This window comes from Anomaloglossus baeobatrachus, chromosome 5, assembly GCF_048569485.1.
Source record: "Anomaloglossus baeobatrachus isolate aAnoBae1 chromosome 5, aAnoBae1.hap1, whole genome shotgun sequence".
NCBI lineage: Eukaryota > Metazoa > Chordata > Amphibia > Anura > Aromobatidae > Anomaloglossus > Anomaloglossus baeobatrachus.
Genome location: NC_134357.1, coordinates 528,520,306 through 528,542,691, shown reverse-complemented (window position 1 = coordinate 528,542,691; position 22,386 = coordinate 528,520,306). Strand labels below are relative to the sequence as shown.

Here is a 22,386-nt window from a genome sequence, read left to right as displayed (position 1 = left end):
ACTGTGCACTAGCCCAAGGAGATAGTGCCCGTGACGACAGTGGTAGTATCACGTAATTGGCTATGTGCGTCACTACCTGCACAGTTTTTATGGGTAATGCAGCAGATGCGGTGAAGTCACCTTGTATCCAGGGTGATACATAACCTTACTAATGTATCTACCCCCAGCGGTCAGTGCGGGCTACGAATGTGGGTACACCCCGTAGTCCAACATCTGTGCCACTATATAGCAGTGTGCTTTACACATATATAGACCAGATTTTGGACATTTAGGGAAATGTTTGCATTAAGCCAGAAGGCAGAACTATAGAGGGGAAAGTATATTATGGAAACGGCCCTAGAATCAAGCTACTATGAACTGTATGGAAGCATAACGCCTCAAAAATGGAGGAAGAGGCTCAAGGCAAATTACTATAGAGGGTAAAAATGACCCAAAGGGGAATTTTTTAGATAAAATCACCTCATATCATATCCTAATACAAAAACCAAAGGTTAGATGAAGCTTACAAAGCTTAGGGTCTCATTCAGTCCCCCCGGGGAAACTGAATCCAATATGAAGGTCCACCTTGCCTCACGTTGAAGGATCCTCTTATCCCAGTCTCCTCCACGTGATGGTTGATTCACCACCTCAATCACTTGGAAGGATATGGCCTTGGTGTCTCCATTATGGCACATATTAACGTGCCTGGCGATGGCCGTATCCTTTTTGTGGCCTACATCACCCAGGTGTTCCCCAATTCTAACCCGCAGCTGCCTCCTGGTTTTGCCAACATATCCCAGGGGACAGCTGCAGGTACAGAGGTACACTACACCCTGCGTCCGGCAGTTAGCAAAATCTCTGATCTTATAGGTTTTGCCGGTTTTCCAATTACAGAATTCCTTATTCTGATTTATAAAGGGGCAATACATGCATCTCCCACATTTAAACGTACCCTGGGGTTTACGATCCAGCCATGTCCCCTGTCCTCTAGGAGATGAGAAATGGCTATGCGTAAGGTGGTCTTTGATGGATCTCCCCCTCCTGAACGTCACACTTGGGTGTGGGGAGATAAATCTTCCTATATCTGGATCAGATCTCAAAATCGGCCAATAGCGTCTCAGAATCTCCATGACCCTGGGCTTTTGGTCATCGAAGGTGGCAATTAGTCTGGTGATATGATTTTCATCCTGTCTATTTTTTGGTTTGAGTAGATCCCTTCTGGAGGTTGATTGTTCATATTTATAGGCTGGCTCAAGAACCCGTGAAGGATACCCTCTTTGCTGGAAACGACTCCTCATGTCTTCAGCCTGGGATTCCAAATCGGAGAGGGACGAACAGTTTCTCCTTAGTTGGAGAAACTGCCCCTTAGGAATTCCTCTCCTCAGGGGTGCTGGGTGGTAGCTTTCCCACCTGAGGAGACTGTTGTTGTAGGCTTTCTGTAGATGGAGGTGGCCAATTTTCCCCCCGGATCCTTGGAAATCTTTAAATCAAGGAAGGCCAAAGATTACCTATTAATTTCAAAAGTGAATCTGAGTCCGATGTTATTGGAGTTCAGTCTTTCAAGGAACCGTATGAAGAGAGACTCGTCTCCTGTCCATAGGACGAGGATGTCATCAATGTAACGTCCCCAGAATTGAATATGGGGGGCAAAGATGACAACCCCGTCCATGAACACGTGGGTGTCCCCCCACCAGCCCAGGAACATATTAGCGTATGTGGGGGCACAGGGGCTCCCCATCGCTGTGCCCCTGAGCTGGTGGTAGATCTTTCCATCAAACAGGAAGTAGTTATGCGGTAAGATAAAGTGCAACAGGTCACCCACGAACTCACTATGTTCACGACATTGGTTTCCTCGTGTGGCAAGATAATAGTGGACTGCCTCTAGACCTCTGTCGTGCGGAATGCTGCCAAAAAGTTGTTCTACGTCAATTGACGCCAAGAACGTGCCAGGGTCCAGAATTATACCATCTAGTTTGGAAATGAGATCGCTTGTATCCCTGATATAGGAGGGTAGGCTGGTGACAAAGGGGCGCAGGACTGCATCTAAATAAAGGCTAGAGTTCTGCCCAATTGCATCGATTCCCGAGACAATGGGACGTCCTTTCAATGGATGCAGCCCTTTGTGTATCTTCGGAAATGCATAAAATGTTGCAGATACAGGGAACCTCTGATACAAGAAATCATACTCTTTATCTGATATCACTTTAGATTCAAAAGCCTTGCTAAGGAGGACCTGTAGTTCCCATAGATAGTCTAGTGTTGGATCTCCAGGGAGTATTTCATAAGTTGCCTTATAGGCCAAAATTCTCTTGCACATCACCGGGTAGCCATCAAACCAAAATCAAATTATGTTAGAGAGGATCATTTATGTATAACCAGAGAAAAAAAATATGGAGTTGATGCCACAGTGAAACGTTGCCATTGCAGGCACTCACTGTTTACAGAACCTCCAGCAGTATTTCTGATCCAGGAGGAGGTCTCATCCCATGCCCAGCACCAGACAGGGTGATTCAGGACACAAACTGAACCTACAAAAGGACAAGTCAATATTACCTATCTAATTTGTGGATGGAATAATGATGAGATTGATGGCCCAAAATGATTAGAGACATTTTGATATATATACATCCCCTGATGAACCCCAAGACGTTGGGGGGAAACGAGTCGGGATCAAGATAGTCCTGGCAGGATAAGCACTAGGACCTCAGGTCCATCATATCTTTGCTCAGACCATTAGTTCATGCATCTTCTCAGTCTAATAGCCATATAGGTAATTGTAGAGCTGAGAATTGAGTATTTTAATAATTACATGATAATTGGTTATTAAATGACGGCATAACCAAATCATGACACATGACCACGTAAGCACTCCAGCACATTGCACCTGGTGGTGGTTTTAGGTCAGAAATAGTGACAGTGACATATAGGGCTAGCCGCCGAGGAACGGGGGGCACCCCAAAAATTAGGGTGTATTTGACCTCCGTTGTTAGGTAGGGATCAACATCAGGGAATATTAGGTCCCCTTATCCCATTACTGTGATACCTTATAATTACAACTGGTGGTGCACGCCCCTTGTCCACTGCCCTAATTCAGGACCTCACCTTAGTATCACATATCACGACTTGGTAATTGTGTATTTGGATATTATTCCAGTATTTTGGAATTAATCTAATATTTTAAATGAAAATAATAAATGTGACGTTTTAGAGAGTTTTTTTTTTCTCTGGTTTTTTTTTTTTTTCAAAAACCTTTTATTGATTTTCCAATTTTTTATAAACATAACAAGATATTCAAGGTTACACAAGGAAAAACATTTGTCTGACAATATGTGACATAATAGGGTGCAATGCCCCAACTTGATATTTTAAACTGTTTATCTGATTGATATGGTCTCTATTAAACCAAGGCAAAAGTACTAAGAAATAACAGACGCGATACAAGTCAATTAGAATCATTAAGCCCCTAAGCCAACCCCGAATACTTCCAAATTTTCTGGCACGTCTTGTTGCTACCTTAGCGTCTCGTCTCCCTTTCCTCCGGAACCCACACCTCCGTGATTTTCAATTTACCCAGTTTGTCCTGGCTATCATTCAGAAGGTACCATTCCGATTGTATAAAAGGTGTCATCAGATTATTTATTTCTCCCTGAGTAAATTGACTTTCAATGAAATTTCTCCATTTCCCAAAGAACTTGGGTGTCAACCTATCTTTGTCCCTTTCCGCTTCCACTTTCTCCAGCCTCAATAAATTATGTAGTTCACCGATGACCTCTTTTATGGATGGTCCCTCCCTTTGTATCCAATGCTTTAATATGGACCGTTTGACTATCATGGCTATGTCATGTACTATTGTATATTTCTTCTTTCCCGGCATGTCCGATCCCCCTCTTACTCCTCCCTCAAAGGAATGGAAAATCCACACCATTAGCTCTAGATCTCCAGAAATTCCCCATGTTGCCTGGACAAATAATCTAACTTGATTCCAGAACCTGTGAATTTCCGTACACTCCCATAGTCCATGTAGCATATCTGTTTTTTCTCTGACATTTAGGACACCGCATATCTCTTCCCGGAATGTTGAAGCCCATAATAGCCCTGTGTAAAATTCTAAATTGGGTGTCTCTCCATCTCTCATTGGTAACATGTTTCCGCATCTGTACCCATCCCTTCAATATATCTCCTACAACTTCCTGCCCTTTCAATTGTTTCCCCCACGCTGTTAGAGTACGGCTATCCTCCCCAAATATAAGCATTCCCCGAAATGTTCGGTAAATTTTGGAAACATTTACACTTGCTACATCACTTTCCATAAGCTCATCAATCAAACTCTTATTCAATTCCTTTCCAAGCTCCCCCAGATCTACAAATACTCCATGCTTCAGTTGTTCATACTGGATGATATGTGAGCTATTAAGTTCATACTTGTCAAGCACTTCCCGTCCTGTCAGCCACCTTCTCTCCTCCACATTCATGACATCCTTCATTCTCTCGACGCCCTTCTCTTTCCATCTAGTAAATAGCTTATTTTCCCGTCCCATGGGAAAGTTCGGAGATGCCCAGGGATTTAAGTACTTAGATACTTTCCATGACAGTCCCAATTTCTTTCTTACCAGTTTCCATGTTAGCATAGTGTCTCGGAATAAGATTGAGTTCCTTATATGCCCATCCGCCCTGGACAATGGGGAGTGTAAAATGGACGCCAAATCCCACGGTGATGCATACTTGGCTTCCATGCCATAGTCTGAGTGCCTGCTCGTTCCTCTCAACCAATCAAACACATGTCTCATTATACACACCAGGTTATAACCCCGAACATCCGGGAAACTAAGACCTCCTTCCTCCGTTGACTTCATCAATGTTCGTAACTTTATTCTAGGTTTCCTTCCCCGCCATATAAAATCCGCATACGCTGAGTTGAGCCTATTTACGTCCCTCATTTTTAGCAATATCGGGATCGTCTGGAATGGGTACAACAGTCTAGGAAAACTCATCATTTTTATCAGGTGGCACCTTGCCAGTAGTGGTAGAGGCAGACCCTTCCATCCCTTTAGTTGTGCTATAATTTTCCTAATTAGTGGGCCATAATTCATCTCGTAAATTGATTCCACCGTTCTTCCTATATGAATTCCCAGATATTTAAGTGATGTCTGTGCTATAGGAATGCCACATATACAACCATCTCTTACATTCCCCCCTTTTAGGAACAGGATCTCACACTTTTTTTTATTCAATTTGAATCCTGAGACTAATCCAAATTTTTCAATTAGGGCTAGAGTCTGTGGCAGATCCACGTTAGGGTCCCCCATATATAGTATGACATCATCGGCAAAAAGTGCTGTCTTTATTTCAGTTCCCCTTACCTTAATCCCTTTAAAACTATTCGGGCCCTGCAGTATTCTTGACAATGGTTCAATGGCCAAGTCGAATAAAAGGGGAGATAGCGGGCAGCCTTGTCTTGTTCCCTTCATCAAAGGGAACACGTCTGATAAAAAACCTGGAGTGTGTACCCTAGCTCCCGAGTTAGCGTAAAGATTCCTAATGTAAAGCCTCATTTTGCCTACAATCCCTGTGGCCTCTAGTACTTTGTCCAGCCAGCTCCAATTTACATTGTCAAACGCTTTTTCTGCGTCAAGTGTAACTAGAGCGGGTCTTGCCCCCCTCTCTGTCTGTTCCAATCTCACCGCATCCACCACTAGTATTGTCTTCCGGATATTAGTGACAGCGTTTCTCCCTTTAATAAACCCTACCTGATGCTCTGTAATGATCCTTGGAAGAATCATGGCCAATCTATTAGCCATAATCTTAGATATTATTTTTAAATCCTGGTTTATAAGTGATATGGGTCTATAACTAGAGGGATCATCCAGGTCTTTAGTTCCCTTAGGGAGTAATTTGATATATGCTACGTTTGAATTTTTAGGAATTTCCTCTCCTTCCAAAAATGCATTAAATACCGCAGTTAAATCTGGCGAGATCAGATCCCTCATAGCCTTATAAAACTCGCTGTTAAAACCGTCGGGGCCTGGTGCCTTGTTGGTGTTAAGCTCCCCGATTGTTCTAGTCACCTCCTCAACTGTGATATCTGCATTTAGGTCAATCAGATCTTCCTCTGTTACGCTAGGCAAGTGCGCTTGTCTTAACCACTCTGCCTCGTCAGTCATGTCGTTGTTTCCTGGCCCATATAATTTTCTATAAAAATGTCCCAGCAATTTATTAATTTCCTTAGGATCTGTGGTCACCTCCCCCCCCTTTCTTTTTAGTTTGGAAATCACTGTCATTTTCCTGCTACCCCTTGCCAAATTTCCCAGCATCCTCCCCGCCTTGTTGCCAAATCTATGTAGCTCTGCTTCCCTGTGCGACCAAAATAATTGTTCCTTTTTTTTTGCCCATTCGTCAAACCCCCTTTTTGCCTCCAACCATCTGTCTTTCGTCGTGGGAGATCTATTAGCCAAAAACTTTGTGTATGCTACCCGCACTGCTTCACTCTGGGCATTATAATTCTCATTGGTTTTCCTTTTGATCATGGCTGCATATCCAATCAGGCGACCCCTCAAGACCGCTTTTGCCGTTTCCCAGTATAGCACTGGGTTCCCTTTGTGTTCCTTGTTTTCCTCTGTGAATTCTCCCCACCACTCTCGTAATACCCTGTGGAAATTATCTTGTCTGAGAAGAAACGATGGAAATCTCCATATGATATCTGTACCTCTCTTGAACTGCTCTCTGATACCCAATCTCAACGGACTATGATCAGATATCACCATGTTTTCTATCACACATTCTTGTGCCCCATAAACTAGGCCTTGAGAAATCCAAAATTGATCAATACGCGACCAGCTATCATGAGGATGCGAGAAGTGTGTATATTCTCTATCATGCGGGTGAGCTAATCTCCAGATGTCCTTCAAACCCACGTCTTCTAATGTCACATCCCTATGGTCCGGCCTTCTGTCCACATCCTCTGTCCTCTCCTTCCCCCTCCTCCTGTCTTCAGCTGAGTCTGGAACTGTGTTAAAATCACCTCCTACTATGATGTTGGTCTCCCCATCTGCTAGTATGTTGGCCTTTATGCCATCATGAAATATGCTCTGTTGGGAGTTTGGACCGTAAACATTGTAGATACTTAATTTACCCACTGGACTAATGATTGTTAAATGTTGCCACCGTCCCTGATCGTCTGCCTCGTGTGTCACTACTTCATGGCTGAGCTGTTTATGTATTAGAATCATTGTCCCCGCTTTCCTACCTTGTGCCTCTGCCCCATATACAGTACCCACCCAGTATTTCTTCATGCGAAAAAAGTCCTCCTTCCTCAAATGCGTTTCCTGTAATAATGCAATATCTGTTTTTAGTCTTTTCAGATGTCTTAGTATCATTGCTCGTTTGTTAGGAGATCTCAAGCCTTTCACATTCCATGTAGTTATTTGTACCATATTTGCCTTTGTATTTTGCTCTTACTACTTCCTCCCCTGTGGGCCCTGAACTCACAAGAGACGAGACAATTATTACCAGGTATAGAATTTGCCCCCCAGGCTTGATATATCTTTTCCCCACATTGTAGGTATAACAAATATAACAATAAACAATCAACTGTAGAACACGTTTTCCCTTCTGGGAAATTTTTGGCTCTTTTCGCCATGCTGATGACTTCCCCTTTTCCTAGCCAAACTGTTGAGCTCCCTAGTCACCCCCCTTAGAGTATAGTTCTAGCCCCGGATTCACATGAGTCACATGAACGAGCCTTAAATAATGTCAAAAATAGTACAGTATGACAAAAACTCTATAAGGACTTCAAGTCCAACTTAGCTCTATTTTCTGGTGGTCGTCCCAGCACTCAGAGCAGACAGATCCACTTCATTTACGCCTGGAAGTCGTTCCTGGACAAAGGCGAGTGAAAGTAAGAATGAAAGTGAATCTGGAAGTGGAACTGAAAGTAAGCGTGGGACTGAATATGCGAAAGAAAAAGAGTGAGACAGAGCGCGTGAGGTACTGAAAGTGAGCGTGAGACTGAAAATGAAACTGAGTAGGAGAGTGAGTGTGAAACTGGAAGTAAGCATGAAACTGAAAATGAGACTGAATATGTGAGGGAGGGAAAAAAAAAGTGTGGGACTGAGGGTGAGAGTGTGAGACTGAACGTTAGGAGTAAGACTGAAAGTGGAACTGATAGCAAGCGTGAAAGCAAAACTGGACATGAGAGAGTGAAATCAAGAGAACAAGAGAGTGCGAGAACAGGACCAGCAATATCTAGTTCAGTTGTCATGGACCATTTCCAACAGTTAGTCTCTGTGTTCCGAGCGAGGATTATTTTGTTGTTTTGGGCTCAATCTCCTTTCCTCTCTACTCTCCACCCGCGATTGCTCCTCAAAGCTTCTCGAGTCTTTCCCTGGGCCTCTTGGAGATCCTCCTCTGCTGGTCCCTTCTCCATTGTTTCCTCTTTTTTGTCCATCAGCCTGATTCTTATCCTGTTCTGCCATGAGAGTACGCTCTGCTTCTTTAAAGTCTTTGTAATATGCAAACGAGCCATTACTATTTCTGACTTTCAGTGTGGCAGGGTATAGCAGTTGGCACTTGACTTTTTTGTTATACAGGAATGAACATACTTTGCTGATTTCTTTTCTCTTTCTGGAGACTTCTGCTGAATAATCGCCGAAAATTAGCAGTCTGTTGCCTTGGTAATGCAATGGTCGCTGTCTGTCTCTAAAGGCCCTCAGTATTTCCTCTTTATGTTTATAATCAAGATATTTGACTATCACTTGTCTAGCCCTCAGCGGGGCTTTCTTGTTCGGGTTTGGATCCTCTCCCCTATTCGCTTCTTGTCTTAGTGGTCCCACTCTGTGCGCTCTTTCCACTCTGAATTTAGCCTTAATGCCCAGGGCCTGAGGTAACTCGTGTTCACATATGTTATCCAGCTGTCCCAAAGATACCGATTCTGGCAGCCCCACAATGCGCAAATTATTTCGCCTCGATCGGTTCTCTAAGTCTTCCGCTTTATCTCTCAAATAATCGTTAGATTTCACTAGAGCTGCTATTTGCTCTTGCATAGCCATTATTTTCTCCTCTGAGTCAGATATTCTCTGCTCTGTTTCTGCCAGTCTAGATGCATGTCCACTAATCTGCTTTTGCATAGCTGCTAGGGATGTTTGTATGGCTGTTTCAATGGCCACTTTAATCTCTTTTGACAGATGTGATGTCACTTCGGCAGCCAATTTTTTATAATCAACATTGAGCTCTTGTGCATGCTTGTCTTGGCCTGCAGGTGGTGCTGGTTTCTTAGTTCTCTTATTCTGTGCTGGGGATTTTCCACCCTCCCCCATTTGTTTACAGTATTTAGATAATGGTGTGGCCGGCAGTTTCTTGTTTGCTTTAGAAGGAGTGTAAGGCTATGTGCGCACTAGGCGTTTTTGCCGCGTTTTTAGCGGCGTTTTTTACCGCGTTTTTGTGCTGAAAACGCAGTGACATTGCTTCCCCAGCAATGTCAATGGGTTTTCATAAGTGCTGTCCCCACACAGCGTTTTTTTTTAGCTGCGTTTTTGTGGTGACCACAAAAACGCAGCATGTCAATTATTTCTGCGTTTTTCACTGCGTTTTTCACTCATTGAATTCAATGAGATGTTAAAAACGCAATGAAAAACGCATATAGCCGCGTTTCTATGACTAAAAACGCAGCTATACACGCAAGGGGTGGGCACTACAGTGACGTGTACAGGAAGAGGATTCCTTCTGTTGGTAAACACAGAAGCATGAATCCTCCCGGTACCGTCACCACTGCCTCCACCTCCCGTCCTGTGCATGTCAGCTCCGTGCGGCGCCATGTCTGGGCGGGAGGTGGAGGCAGCGGCGAAAACCAAAGTGAACAGTAGAAAAATAAAAAAATGTCATATATACTCACCTGTCTGCAGGGTCCGGTGCCATGCCCGCTCCCAGCTCCTCCCGGTACCGCCGCTCTGGCTGTGTGCAGTCTCCCCGGCCGGCAGGACCTTGCTTGCAGGACCTGGCGAGGGATCACCTGATGCAGTCACCTGACGCATCAGCTGATCGTAGTCTCGCCGGCTTTTTCCTGCCCGGCCGGCTATCAGCTGATCCTGCCGTCAGGGGACTTCATCAGCTGGATCAGCTGATTACCGGCAGCTCCGGCAGCGATCGGACGGGATCAGACTCCTGTCCAATCGATCGCTCCAGGAGCTGCCGGTCATCAGCAGAGCACATAAGTGAGTATTATTTTTTTTTTCTACTGATGCATCAGCTGATTGTATAACCGGCTTTTATGCAATCAGCAGATGTGTGATGGGATTCAGGCTTTTGAACCTGACACATCATCTGATCGCTTTGCCTTCCAGCAAACCGATCAGATGATATTGGATCCAGATTGGACGGCGCGGGACCCTGACCCAGGATTACTGCGGAGGGGGGTTAATTTCAATAAAGATGGAGTCACTAATTGTGTTGTGTTTTATTTCTAATAAAAATATTTTTCTGTGTGTTGTGTTTTTTTTTTTATCATTACTAGAAATTCATGGTGGCCATGTCTAATATTGGCGTGACACCATGAATTTCGGGCTTAGGGCTAGCTGATAATATACAGCTAGCCCTAACTCCATTATTACCTAGCTAGCCACCCGGCATCAGGGCAGCTAGAAGAGTTGGATACAGCGCCAGAAGATGGCGCTTCTATGAAAGCGCCATTTTCTGGGGTGGCTGCGGACTGCAATTCGCAGTGGGGGTGCCCAGAAAGCATGGGCACCCTGCACTGTGGATTCCAATCCCCAGCTGCCTAGTTGTACCCGGCTGGACTCAAAAATTAGGCGAAGCCCACGTCATTTTTTTTTTTTAATTATTTCATGAAATAATTAAAAAAAAAGGGCTTCTCTATATTTTTGGTTCCCAGCCGGGTACAAATAGGCAGCTGGGGGTTGGGGGCAGCCCGTATCTGCCTGCTGTACCCGGCTAGCATAGAAAAATATGGCGAAGCCCATGTCATTTTTTTTTCTTTTTGGGCAAAAAACTGCATACAGTCCTGGATGGAGGCTGCTGAGCCTTGTAGTTCTGCAGCTGCTGCCTGCTCTCCTGCATACACTAGTGAATGGAGGATGCTGAGACTTGTAGTTCTGCAGCTGCTGTCTGCTCTCCTGCATACACTAGTGAATGGAGGATGCTGAGACTTGTAGTTCTGCAGCTTCTGTCTGCTCTCCTGCATACACTAGTGAATGGAGGATGCTGAGACTTGTAGTCCTGCAGCTGCTGTCTGCTCTCCTGCATTCACTAGTGAATGGAGGATGATGAGACTTGTAGTTCTGCAGCTGCTGTCTGCTCTCCTGCATACACTAGTGAATGGAGGATGCTGAGACTTGTAGTTCTGCAGCTGCTGTCTGCTCTCCTGCATACAATGAACATTTTGAAGAAGGAAATGACATCAGACCTTTTTTTTTTTTTTTTTCATCAACAATCTTTAATGGCATTGTGCACTGATTAAAAACGCAGTGAGCAAAAACGCAGCAAAAAACGCACCAAATCGCGGCAAAAACGCATGCGTTTTTGCTGCGGTTTTTTAGCCGCGGGTGCGTTTTTTAGATAAAACGCACATAAAAACGCAGCATGAAAAAAACGCCTAGTGCGCACATAGCCTTACTGTTTCTGACATGCAGCTTCTGCTGACGTTGATCAAGATTAGACACCTTAGGCTATGTGCACACGCTGCGTTTTTTTGACGCTGCGTTTTTGTGCGTTTTTGGCCGCTAAAAACGCACAAAAACGCACCTGCGTCGAAAAAACGCGGCAAAAAACGCACGCGTTTTGCCGCGATTTGGTGCGTTTTTTTGCTGCGTTTTGCTGCGTTTTTGCTCACTGCGTTTTTTATCAGTGAACAAAAAAAAAAAGGTCTGATGTCATTTCCTTCTTCAATGTGTTCTTCATTCTCCACTAGTGTATGCAGAAGAGCAGACAGCTGCAGAACTACAAGGCTCAGCATCCTCGATCCAATAGTGTATGCAGGACAGCAGACAGCAGCTGTCGAACTACAAGGCTCAGCATCCTCCATCCAATAGTGTATGCAGGAGAGCAGACAGCAGCTGTCGAACTACAAGGCTCAGCATCCTCCTTCCAGGACTGTATGCAGGATTTCTTTGCCCCCCCAAAAAAAAAAAATGACGTGGGCTTCGCCATATTTTTGTATGCTAGCCGGGTACAGCAGGCAGGTACGGGCTGCCCCCAACCCCCAGCTGCCTATTTGTACCCGGCTGGGAACCAAAAATATAGGGAAGCCCTTTTTTTTTAAATTATTTCATGAATTTCATGAAATAATTTAAAAAAAAAATGACGTGAGCTTCGCCCCATTTTTGAGTCCAGCCGGGTACAACTAGGCAGCTGGGGATTGGAATCCACAGTGCAGGGTGCCCATGCTTTCTGGGCACCCCCGCTGTGAATTGCAGTCCCGCAGCCACCCCAGAAAATGGCGCTTTCATAGAAGCGCCATCTTCTGGCGCTGTATCCAACTCTTCCGGCTGCCCTGATGCCGGGTGGCTAGCCAGGTAATAATGGAGTTAGGGCTAGCTGTATATTATCAGCTAGCCCTAAGCCCGAAATTCATGGTGTCACGCCAATATTAGACATGGCCACCATGAATTTCTAGTAAAGATAAAAAAAAAACACAACACAGAAAAATATTTTTATTAGAAATAAAACACAACACAATTAGTGACTCCATCTTTATTGAAATAAACCCCCCTCCGCAGTAATCCTGGGTCAGGGTCCCGCGCCGTCCAATCAGGATCCAATATCATCTGATCGGTTTGCTGGAAGGCAAAGCGATCAGATGATGTGTCAGGTTAAAGGATGTGAATCCCATCACACATCAGCTGATTGTATAAAAGCCGATTATACAATCAGCTGATGCATCAGTAGAAAAAAAAAAAAAAAAATACTCACTTATGTGCTGAATTACCGGCAGCTCCCGGAGCGATGGGGCGGGAGTCTGATCCTGTCCGATCGCTGCAGCAGCTGCCGGTAATCAGGGATGAAGTCTCCTGACGCATCCGCTGATACCGGCCGGGCGCCCGCGTCAGCCCGAGACTCGATCAGCTGATGCGTCAGGTGACTGCATCAGGTGATCCATCGCCAGGTCCTGCAAGCAAGGTCCTGCCCCGGGGAGACTGCACACAGCCAGAGCGGGAGCGGCGATACCGTGACAGGAGCTGGGAGCGGGCATGGCACCGCGAGGCTGCAGACAGGTGAGTATAACTTTTTTTTTTTTATTCTACTGTTAACTTTTGTTTTCGCAGCCGCTTCCACCTCCTGCCTGTACATGGCGCCGCACGGCAGCATACATGCCCAGGACGGGAGATGGACGCGGCGGTGACGGTACCGGGAGGATTCATGCTTCTGTCTATACTGACAGAAGGAATCCTCTTCCTGTACTCGTCACTTTACTACCCACCTCCTGCGCTTATAGCTGCGTTTTTGGTCTTAGAAACGCACCAAAACGCAGCTATTTGCGTTTCTCATTGCGTCTTTCAACATCCCATTGAACTCAATGGATGAAAAGCGCAGTGAAAAACGCGGGAATAATTGACATGCTGCGTTTTTGTGGTCACCACAAAAACGCAGCTGAAAAAAAAACGCTGTGTGGGGACAGCAAAAATGAAAACTCATAGACTTTGCTGGGGAAGCAAAGTCATGCAGTTTTGAGGCCAAAAACGCACCCGAAAAACGCGCAAAAACGCCGAGAAAAACGCACCGTGTGCACATAGCCTTATACTGCGTGTCTAAGTGATCAGTCCGGTCTCCTGCGTCTCTGAGCCCTCTTTGCTTGCTGCACTCCTCCTCCTCCTCTCTTTCTTGTTCCTCCATGTCCCCTTCCTCTATCCATTGTGTTTCTCCCTCTGCAATCCCCTGCAGCGATTTCTCTCCTGCTCCATCCTCCCCCGACCCCCCGCTCTCATCTCCTTCACTTCTCCCTCTCCTGGCTTCCATTACCACATCTTGCACTGGGGACTCTGGCTCCTCCTCCATCAGGCTTGTTGGTGCCATGACAGTCTCCTCTTCTCCCCGCCGGCAGTCAGAATCTCCATTCCTGCAGGTCCCCTCACCACCACCAGCACTCCTCAGTAAGTACCGCTCCATAGCTGTGTGCTTCCTGCTACCAGACGTGCTGCTCTCTGCTTGCTCACTTGCCCGGGTATGCTGTTTATCGTCGGTTTCTCAGAGGGGTGTCGGGAGCTTCTCCTCTATGCTGCCTCCTCAGCCAGGACCGGAACAGGAAGTCCTTTTTCTCTGGTTTTACATCACCGGGTAGTCCTTGGTGTTCATCACCACTATGTTGCCGCCTTTGTCGGATGGTTTAATGGTGATCTGTGCATTCCTTTCCAAACTGGTAAGAGCCTCCCATTCCTCCATGGTCAAGTTTGATTTAACCGACCTCAACTTGGGCTTGATGGTATGGATGTCATTAGTCACCAATTTAGAGAAGATGTCAAGGCCGCTGTAAGCTAGCGAAGGTGGCATTTTTTTATTTTTTGGGTCTAAGATCAGTGAAGGGCCCGATTCGTATACACTCCCCCCCGACATCCCCCAAACTAGATAGCAATCTGACCTCCTCCAGCATGTCAGCCGGAATGCCCAACCGTATACATTCGGCCTCGTCATTGTGTGCAAAGAATTTTTTCCATTTAAGTTTTCTACGAAATAATTCAATATCCTTTACCCAAGTAAACGGGTCAAACCTGGTTGTAGGGACGAACGAAAGCCCATAGCCCAAAACTCGCATTTCTACATTGGAAAGATGGTAACTGGACAGATTGATGACTTGATTGTCTATGGTATCGGGGGGATCTATTTTTTCTGGGTGTTCCTGTAGCCTTGATTTCTTAGGTTGTAGGGGTCTCGTCCCCCTAAAAAAGAGACGGGAGGTGTTTGGTGGGGCCCAAGAGGGGGAGGTCCTGGGGGAAATCCTGGGGGAGAGGGGGTGGGAAGGGCTGTACTGTCCAGAGTTCTTGGTTGACTCGTAACTGGCCCAGATGCCCCAAAGGAGGATGGTGAAATAAACCTTCCATTTGCCCGACCCCATTACCGGTTTCTATTCCCCTGTCTGTCCCAGTTTTTTGCCTCCCCTGGTTTCTCCTACCCCTACCTCTGCTCCACTCAAATCGTCCCTGGGACTCGGAGTCTGAGCAGTCCGAGGATGAAATATCAACTGAGGGGCCAGTTGCCAAGTCTCTCAGAAAATGTTTATGTTTTCTGTTTTTTAGGTTCTGCTGATAATTGTCAACTGACAACTGTAAGGATGTCTCTTTTGTGACAAAATCAGGATCTCCTTTGAATTTTAATGCTTCTTCTCTAAGATTTTGTAGGGTTTTGGAGCTATTTTCCAGGCTGAGTTTCTCCTCTTCAAGGAGAATCGTCATCAATCTGATGGAGGAATTAGTGAGCTTTTCCTCCCACCTCCCAATAAGTCTCTCTGTTCTGGATCGCTCCGCTGGTACCAGGTTGATTCTTAAACCACGGGGAACAATCCTCTGTTTGATATAGCGTTCTAGGGACTGCACCTCCCACCAGGATTTCACATTAAGTTTGTATGCATCCAATAGTTCTGAAAACAGGTTCCTGATGGTAGCCTTTCCTGAATCCTGACTACTGGACACTTTATCAGAGAAGACCTCCTCAGCGTCATCCAACCATCTGGTTGAATTAATCGGACCCGATAGAAAGCCCGCCATTTACTAGAATAACCACAATTAATAAGGTAATGAGGTAAGATGTGTATGAGAAAACCACTAAGACAGTACCTCTATAAAAATATAACTTTATTGATAAAATTAAAAAACGACACCATGTGTCTTGAGTAACATATAGGACATGAACAATGTGCTCGTGAAAGATCAGATGAAAAACAGGATGGTGTGAGGGAAAATAACGATAGATCGATAGCTAGATAAGGCTTAGAGGGGACTAAATAAAATTCCTGTCAACGGAGGGTATCATAGTTTTTAGGGTACCCCCGCTCCAAAATCTCTGATCTTATAGGTTCTGCCGGTTTTCCAATTACAGAATTCCTTATTCTGATTTATAAAGGGGCAATACATGCATCTCCCACATTTGCTCTGCTCTACTCTTGAGCACTCGTACCTGCCGCCCCTGACGTAACGTCACTTCCGGTTGCGGCCTTATATCCACCGTGATAGGTCCCCTTACGCGTCACTCCATGAGGGAACAGTACCTCAGCTCTGGTCATGTGACACGGGATTTCCCCCGATTGATTGGCTTCCTTACCTGTCTCTTTGAAGACAGGACGCCAAGGGGGGCATGACCTGCTTTCTTCATTTCCGAACGCGGGCCTTTTAAATACATTGATGGTACAGATCAATGCACACAGGATACAGGAATACCCCCGGACGCAGCCCCCCTCAGCACGTGGACCTTGGATCCTTATGTCATGATGTATTTTACCTTCTCACTGTATTTGCTGTAATACTATGTCTTGGAATGTAAGTGACCATACCTTCCCCCAGCCTGTATCATATTGCAATCAGGTTTCAGCAGTAGCTATTGTCATTGATTTGGTGGGGGTTGCATATATATATTGTTCTTCTCAGCATGGAACTTCTCCAATCTACAACTTGGTAAACAGAACAGAGCCAGCAGTCTAAAGTCCATTCATGCATCAAATGGCCAGGGGGAGGTGTGCCCACCTAAGGGGCTGATCCCAGGAGAGAAGAACATGTTAGTTCAGTTAGTTGGATATCGGCTGGAGAAGGATGAGGACCTATAGCTGAGGCTGGATCCTGGGGTCTGTGTGTGTGGACTGTTACAGACTGGAGATCCGCAGCCACGTGGGATTGTGTTTTGTTGCTCACCTGTTGGACTCAAGGAACTCATATAAGGACCATTGCCCTATTTTCCCTGGCATCGGAATACCAGGCGGTGCCCCTGGATCTTTTGTTTTTCCGTTGTGGACTCCTTGCAGATTTGAAGGATTTATATTTATGTTTGCTGCTTTATCTGTGTGGTTCCAATAAAGCTCTTTGGATTGTTCCTTGGCCTGGCGTCCCTCACTGCTCTGTTGCATACCCCGTCACAAACTGGTGGCAGCGGCGGGATCAGACCAGAAGAAATGGAGGACAACGGCCAATCAACGTCTGAAACCAGAACCTCAGGATACAGGAACTGGACTGTGGTGAGCCTACAAACAAAGGCCCGTGAATTAGGTGTCGGCTACAAAGGACCCTCTAAGGAGCAACTAATTGAGGCATTGGAAAACGCTTGCCTGCAAGATGGCACCGAGGAACAATTTCCACAGCAAGGGGAGCAAAGACGGGAGCCGGAGGTGAATACCCAAAAAAGTCAATGGGTTGTGTGGTACGAGGAGGAGATGGCCTTGCTGGGAGAGGAGACCACCATAGAATATAAGATGGAGGTCATGCGTGGAGCTAAAGAGAAGGAGCGCAGGATGGAGGAGATGGCATTGCTGGATAAGCAGCTCGCTGTGGAAGCCGCGAGAGGTTCCAGACAGACTGTAACCCCAGCACCCATCATGAGGGAACTTCCCAGGGTGTCCCGCAAAGACTTCAAGCAGTTTAATGAGGCTGCTGGTGACATTGAGGGCTTCTTCCAGGACTTTGAGCATCAGTGTCGATTAATGGAAGTCCCAGAAAGGGAGCGCGTCCGGCATCTGGTTGGGCTCGTAGAGGGTGGAGCTGCTGCAGCTTATAGAGCTATGGACCCTCGGTGGAACTGTGAGTATGTGTTACGACCGGGTGGTGGAAACACTGGACCGTACACCGATTTCCCCTGAGGAGGCAGCCAGGCCGGTCACCCCGCCAGAGGGTCCTGATGCACGGCAGCCGAAGCACAATTGGTAGCTGGACAGTCCGTAGGGGAGCAGGAAAGGTGGATGGCGCAGAGCACACAAAGTTCTGGACAGTGGCCCGGGTGACGAAGCTCAGGGTCCGAGGCCGGGTTGTAGGGTCAGGCGGGATCCGGAACCTGCTGAGCGATGGAACGGGTCACCGAACGGAGCCAGGGACTGGAGACTGGCGGAGCTGCAGAGGTGGTGGAACATCTGCCGAAGTCACCGTCAGGGTCCAGGGATGGACTTGGTTCGGAGCGACTGGCGTGGCAGGGCAGGCTCGGCTCTGCGAGACAGACAGGGTTAATACAAGGCAAAGCACAGGGCAAAGCAATACGGGGACCTGAACACTAGCTTGCTAAACACGTAGAACAGGCCCCGCCCACCAGGAAAGTGCATCTTAAAATACCCTGTACCTGTCTATGCAATTTCCTGTTTCTAGGTGCTGGCCCTTTAAGAAAGGGTCAATGACCGCGCGCGCGCCCTAATGCGCATGCGCGAGGCCCGAGTACCAGAAGCCAGTCCAGGGAGCGGTGCGGAGGAAGCAGGGGTGCCCGGCTGGAAGTCCCATGTCGCAGAGGAGCGCCGGGAGCGGGGAGCTGGACGCATGGAGGCCGCAGGCGGGGAAGAGGAGGCCGGGACCAGAGTGGTGAGCAGGGGACGCCGCCGGGGAGCGGGGAGCGGGCCACGGGGACCGGAGAGCGGAGCCAGGGGACCGGGAAGCGTGACAGTATGCGGATATTAAATAGACTATTCTAGAACATTATGCTGTAACGCCAGACACTTACAGGACTCAGTTCCATACGTTAGCCTGTGATGGGGAAGTGTGTTTCAAAATGTATGCCCACAGACTGAAACAAGTATGCCATCGCTGGCTGGAGGGATAGGGGGCCTTAACTTGGCAGACCTTCCTCCAGGTCATCCTAAAAGAACAGTTTTATGCCAAGTGCCCTACTGAGATCCGGGAATGGGTGCGTGAGAGGAGACCAGAGACAGTGGAACAAGCTGCTGCTCTAGCTGATGAGGTGCTTACTATCAAGCCTCAGTGGAAGAAGCTGCTAGCAGAGGGAGCAAAAATGACCAGCACCTCAACTCCAGAGGTTCCTTGTCCTTCAGTGCCCAATGTTCCTCAACCTCCTAGATCACCACCTCATGTGGATACCCGTGTGTATGTGCCTCCAGTTGCTTCGACCACATTTTCTGGAATGCGACGAGGAGAGAAAGTAGAAGAGCGAAGATGTTATAGCTGTGGGCATCCCGGGCATCTGCGGGCCACATGCCCATCTATCCAGCGGAGTCATCCTCCAAATCGACAACCACCTCCAGCACCTGCACCTCCCTATCAGTCACCAAGGTCTCCTACCTACTTCTCCAGAAGGCAAACTGGAAGGAGTGAGACGCAGCGCAGATGTTATCAATGTGGGCAGCCTGGGCATCTGCAAGCTCACTGTCCAGGTGTTCAGAGGCAGAACAGCTGCAGACCACCTTTGCCTGTCCATTATCTACAGACACCCTCAGCAGGAGAAGAGCTAGATTCAGGCCCTGATGATTTGCCAAGTGACTCTGATATGTTGACTTCCCTACCAGGAGTCTATGGGGTGCGAGCCACAGCCGCCCGTTCTTCTGATCTTCAGCATAAACATCTACAGGAGGTCGTGCTGGATGGCCAAAAAGTTGTTGGCTTTCGTGACACTGGGGCTTTTCTCACCATCGCAGATACCCGAGTAATTCAACCAGAAGCAATTCAACAGGGACCAGGAATTGCCATTGAATTGGCTGGAGATACTCAAAGATACATTCCAAGAGCGAGTGTGACCCTGGATTATGGCTTTGGGGCAAAACAATGCATAATCAGTGTGATGAGCAGCCTTCCTGCAGACATACTCCTAGGCAATGATGTGGGAGATATACAATGCCGATTTGTGGGTGCAGGAAGCAGAGTTTAAGTGAAGGAGGATATAAACTGGACCCGAACATTCAACCCTACATCTTCATCATACACTAAAGAACCTGGAGCCAACACCCAAAATGCAGATGGACTGTCCAGGCAAGAGGAGCCTTGAGTCCTGTCAGCCATGCCTGTGTGTACTTAACCAGCGACCTGTAGAGGTCCCTAGTATGTACACAAGTTGGGAGGGGAAGGAATTGTCATGATGTATTTTACCTTCTCACTGTATTTTCTGTAATACTATGTCTTGGAATGTAAGTGACCATACCTTCCCCCAGCCTGTATCATATTGCAATCAGGCTTCAGCAGTAGCTATTGTCATTGATTTGGTGGGGGTTGCATATATATATTGTTCTTCTCAGCATGGGACTTCTCCAATCTACAACTTGGTAAACAGAACAGAGCCAGCAGTCTAAAGTCCATTCATGCATCAAATGGCCAGGGGGAGGTGTGCCCACCTAAGGGGCTGATCCCAGGAGAGAAGAACATGTTAGTTCAGTTAGTTGGATATCGGCTGAAGAAGGATGAGGACCTATAGCTGAGGCTGGATCCTGGGGTCTGTGTTTGTGGACTGTTACAGACTGGAGATCCGCGGCCACGTGGGATTGTGTTTTGTTGCTCACCTGTTGGACTCAAGGAACTCATATAAGGACCATTGCCCTATTTTCCCTGGCATCGGAATACCAGGCGGTGCCCCTGGATCTTTTGTTTTTCTGTTGTGGACTCCTTGCAGATTTGAAGGATTTATATTTATGTTTGCTGCTTTATCTGTGTTGTTCCAATAAAGCCCTTTGGATTGTTCCTTGGCCTGGCGTCCCTCACTGCTCTGTTGCATACCCCGTCACACCTTACTCTCTGCGTATTTAGATGTGCGTAAGCGCTCGGGACCCTTGTGTCTCTGCAGATTAAGTGACCTGCCAAAACGGCCCCTGGTATGTACCCGTGTTGTTTTCTATTTGGTTTCAGAACACCGGTTCTTTTGCACCATGATCTTTTTTTCATTTAGGTGCTGACAACGTCTATTAGGACGCACTTGTCCCAAGACTGAGAGGTTTTTCTGAGAAGGTCTCCTCTTCTCTGTCAGTTTTTTGCAGGTACACAATTGCTATGGAATCTTGCCCCATGCTTCTTTTTTGCAGGTTACCTACCATTCGCCATCCTTGTGCTTTTCCTTTACAGGGCTGCCTGTCGAGCTGCATGTTATATCACAACATTTATTGCAACAAGCAGTAAGGGGAGCCTCCTTGAATCTTCGTTTCTGTAGGTACATATCAGCGTTTTCTCTGCACACAGGGAGGGGCGACCAATATATCTATTATCAATGGGCTCCATCTATGGATCTATTAGAGGCCTCGTGGTGGGTTATTAACCCCACAACACCCTTAGACCGTCCCCTATTGAGTTAGCCACTAGAAGGCAGCTGTAAAGTACCTCCTTCCCTTTAGGCATGTTTCCCTTCATCGGGATATTAAGATGGGGTCTCTGTTTTCCCTACAAGTATCCTGCATTCATCCTACAGGTGCTAAGGTATCATCCAAATACCGTTGTGCTGTCCCTCTCTTATTGCATAAGATATAGGCCAGGTAGTGAAACAGCCAGAGGGCAGCTAGGAATTATCCCCTTTGTTTTCCTTAGGAACACTCCTACTGGTATTGGGATATTGAGATATGGTTTTTCTTTCTTTCCCCACAGGTGTCCTATATATCTCCCACATATGTGAAGAGATCAGTCCCATCTAACTGTGCTGTACCCCTTGGCTTGGATAAGGTATAGGCTCATGATGTGTCCTTCCGGCTAACTATTCCGGTAGGGACCATGTAGCATCTGATGGAGGCCATTCTCTCCTTTTGTCTCTAATTTTGTGTAGAGAGATACAATCGTCTCCTCGGGTATCACAGAGGATTTACACAGCACATGTTACTCTATTTAGTAAACAGCCCTAGGAACTATGTTCTAAGTAAGTTATATTTGTACAAGAGGCAAAGCTAGGCATCGGTATTGAAATTTCTATATTGAACGACATCCTTTTGTCTTGATTTCAGGTGTCCTTGGCAAAATACCCGATTAACCCCTTACTATCCAGTTAGGAGGGGGAGAGCTGGGGGTTCCGACAAACCACTCCATTTTGCTCTTGTGACTGGAAATCCTGGTCCAGTCTAGGAACCATTCTATCTAATCAATTTATGTAATTGTCTGTGTCTTGGTTCGTTTCACTAGTTGTACCTAGTATCTTGGTGGTGGGCATAGGCCAGTGAATAACAGGGACAGTGAGGGCCAGCCAACCGGAGCAGGGGGTACCCTAAAAAGTATGATACCCTCCGTTGACAGGAAGGGTAAGTGGAGGATTTTATTTAGTCCCCTCTAAGCCTTATCTAGCTATCGATCTATCATTATTTTCCCTCACACCATCCTATTTTTCATCTGATCTTTCACGAGCACATTGTTCATGTCCTATATGTTACTCAAGACACATGGTGTCGTTTTTTAATTTTATCAATAAAGTTATATTTTTATAGAGGTACTGTCTTAGTGGTTTTCTTATACACATCTTACCTCATTACCTTATTAATTGTGGTTATTCTCTATCTTAACGCCTAAGTAAGTAAGCTCCGGAGGACCTGAAACA

The 22,386-nt window shown here is 46.5% G+C and overlaps 1 protein-coding gene across 1 annotated transcript in view; it reads right to left on the bottom strand.

Annotated features, from left to right (window-relative positions):
- Nucleotides 1-22,386, bottom strand: part of LOC142312908 (uncharacterized) — a 171,318-nt gene that overhangs the window by 73,705 nt on the left and 75,227 nt on the right. Inside the window, 2 exon segments of the mRNA XM_075351895.1 lie at nt 507-1,459; nt 15,098-15,645. Of these exon segments, the coding sequence (XP_075208010.1) occupies nt 507-1,459; nt 15,098-15,645 (1,501 nt within the window).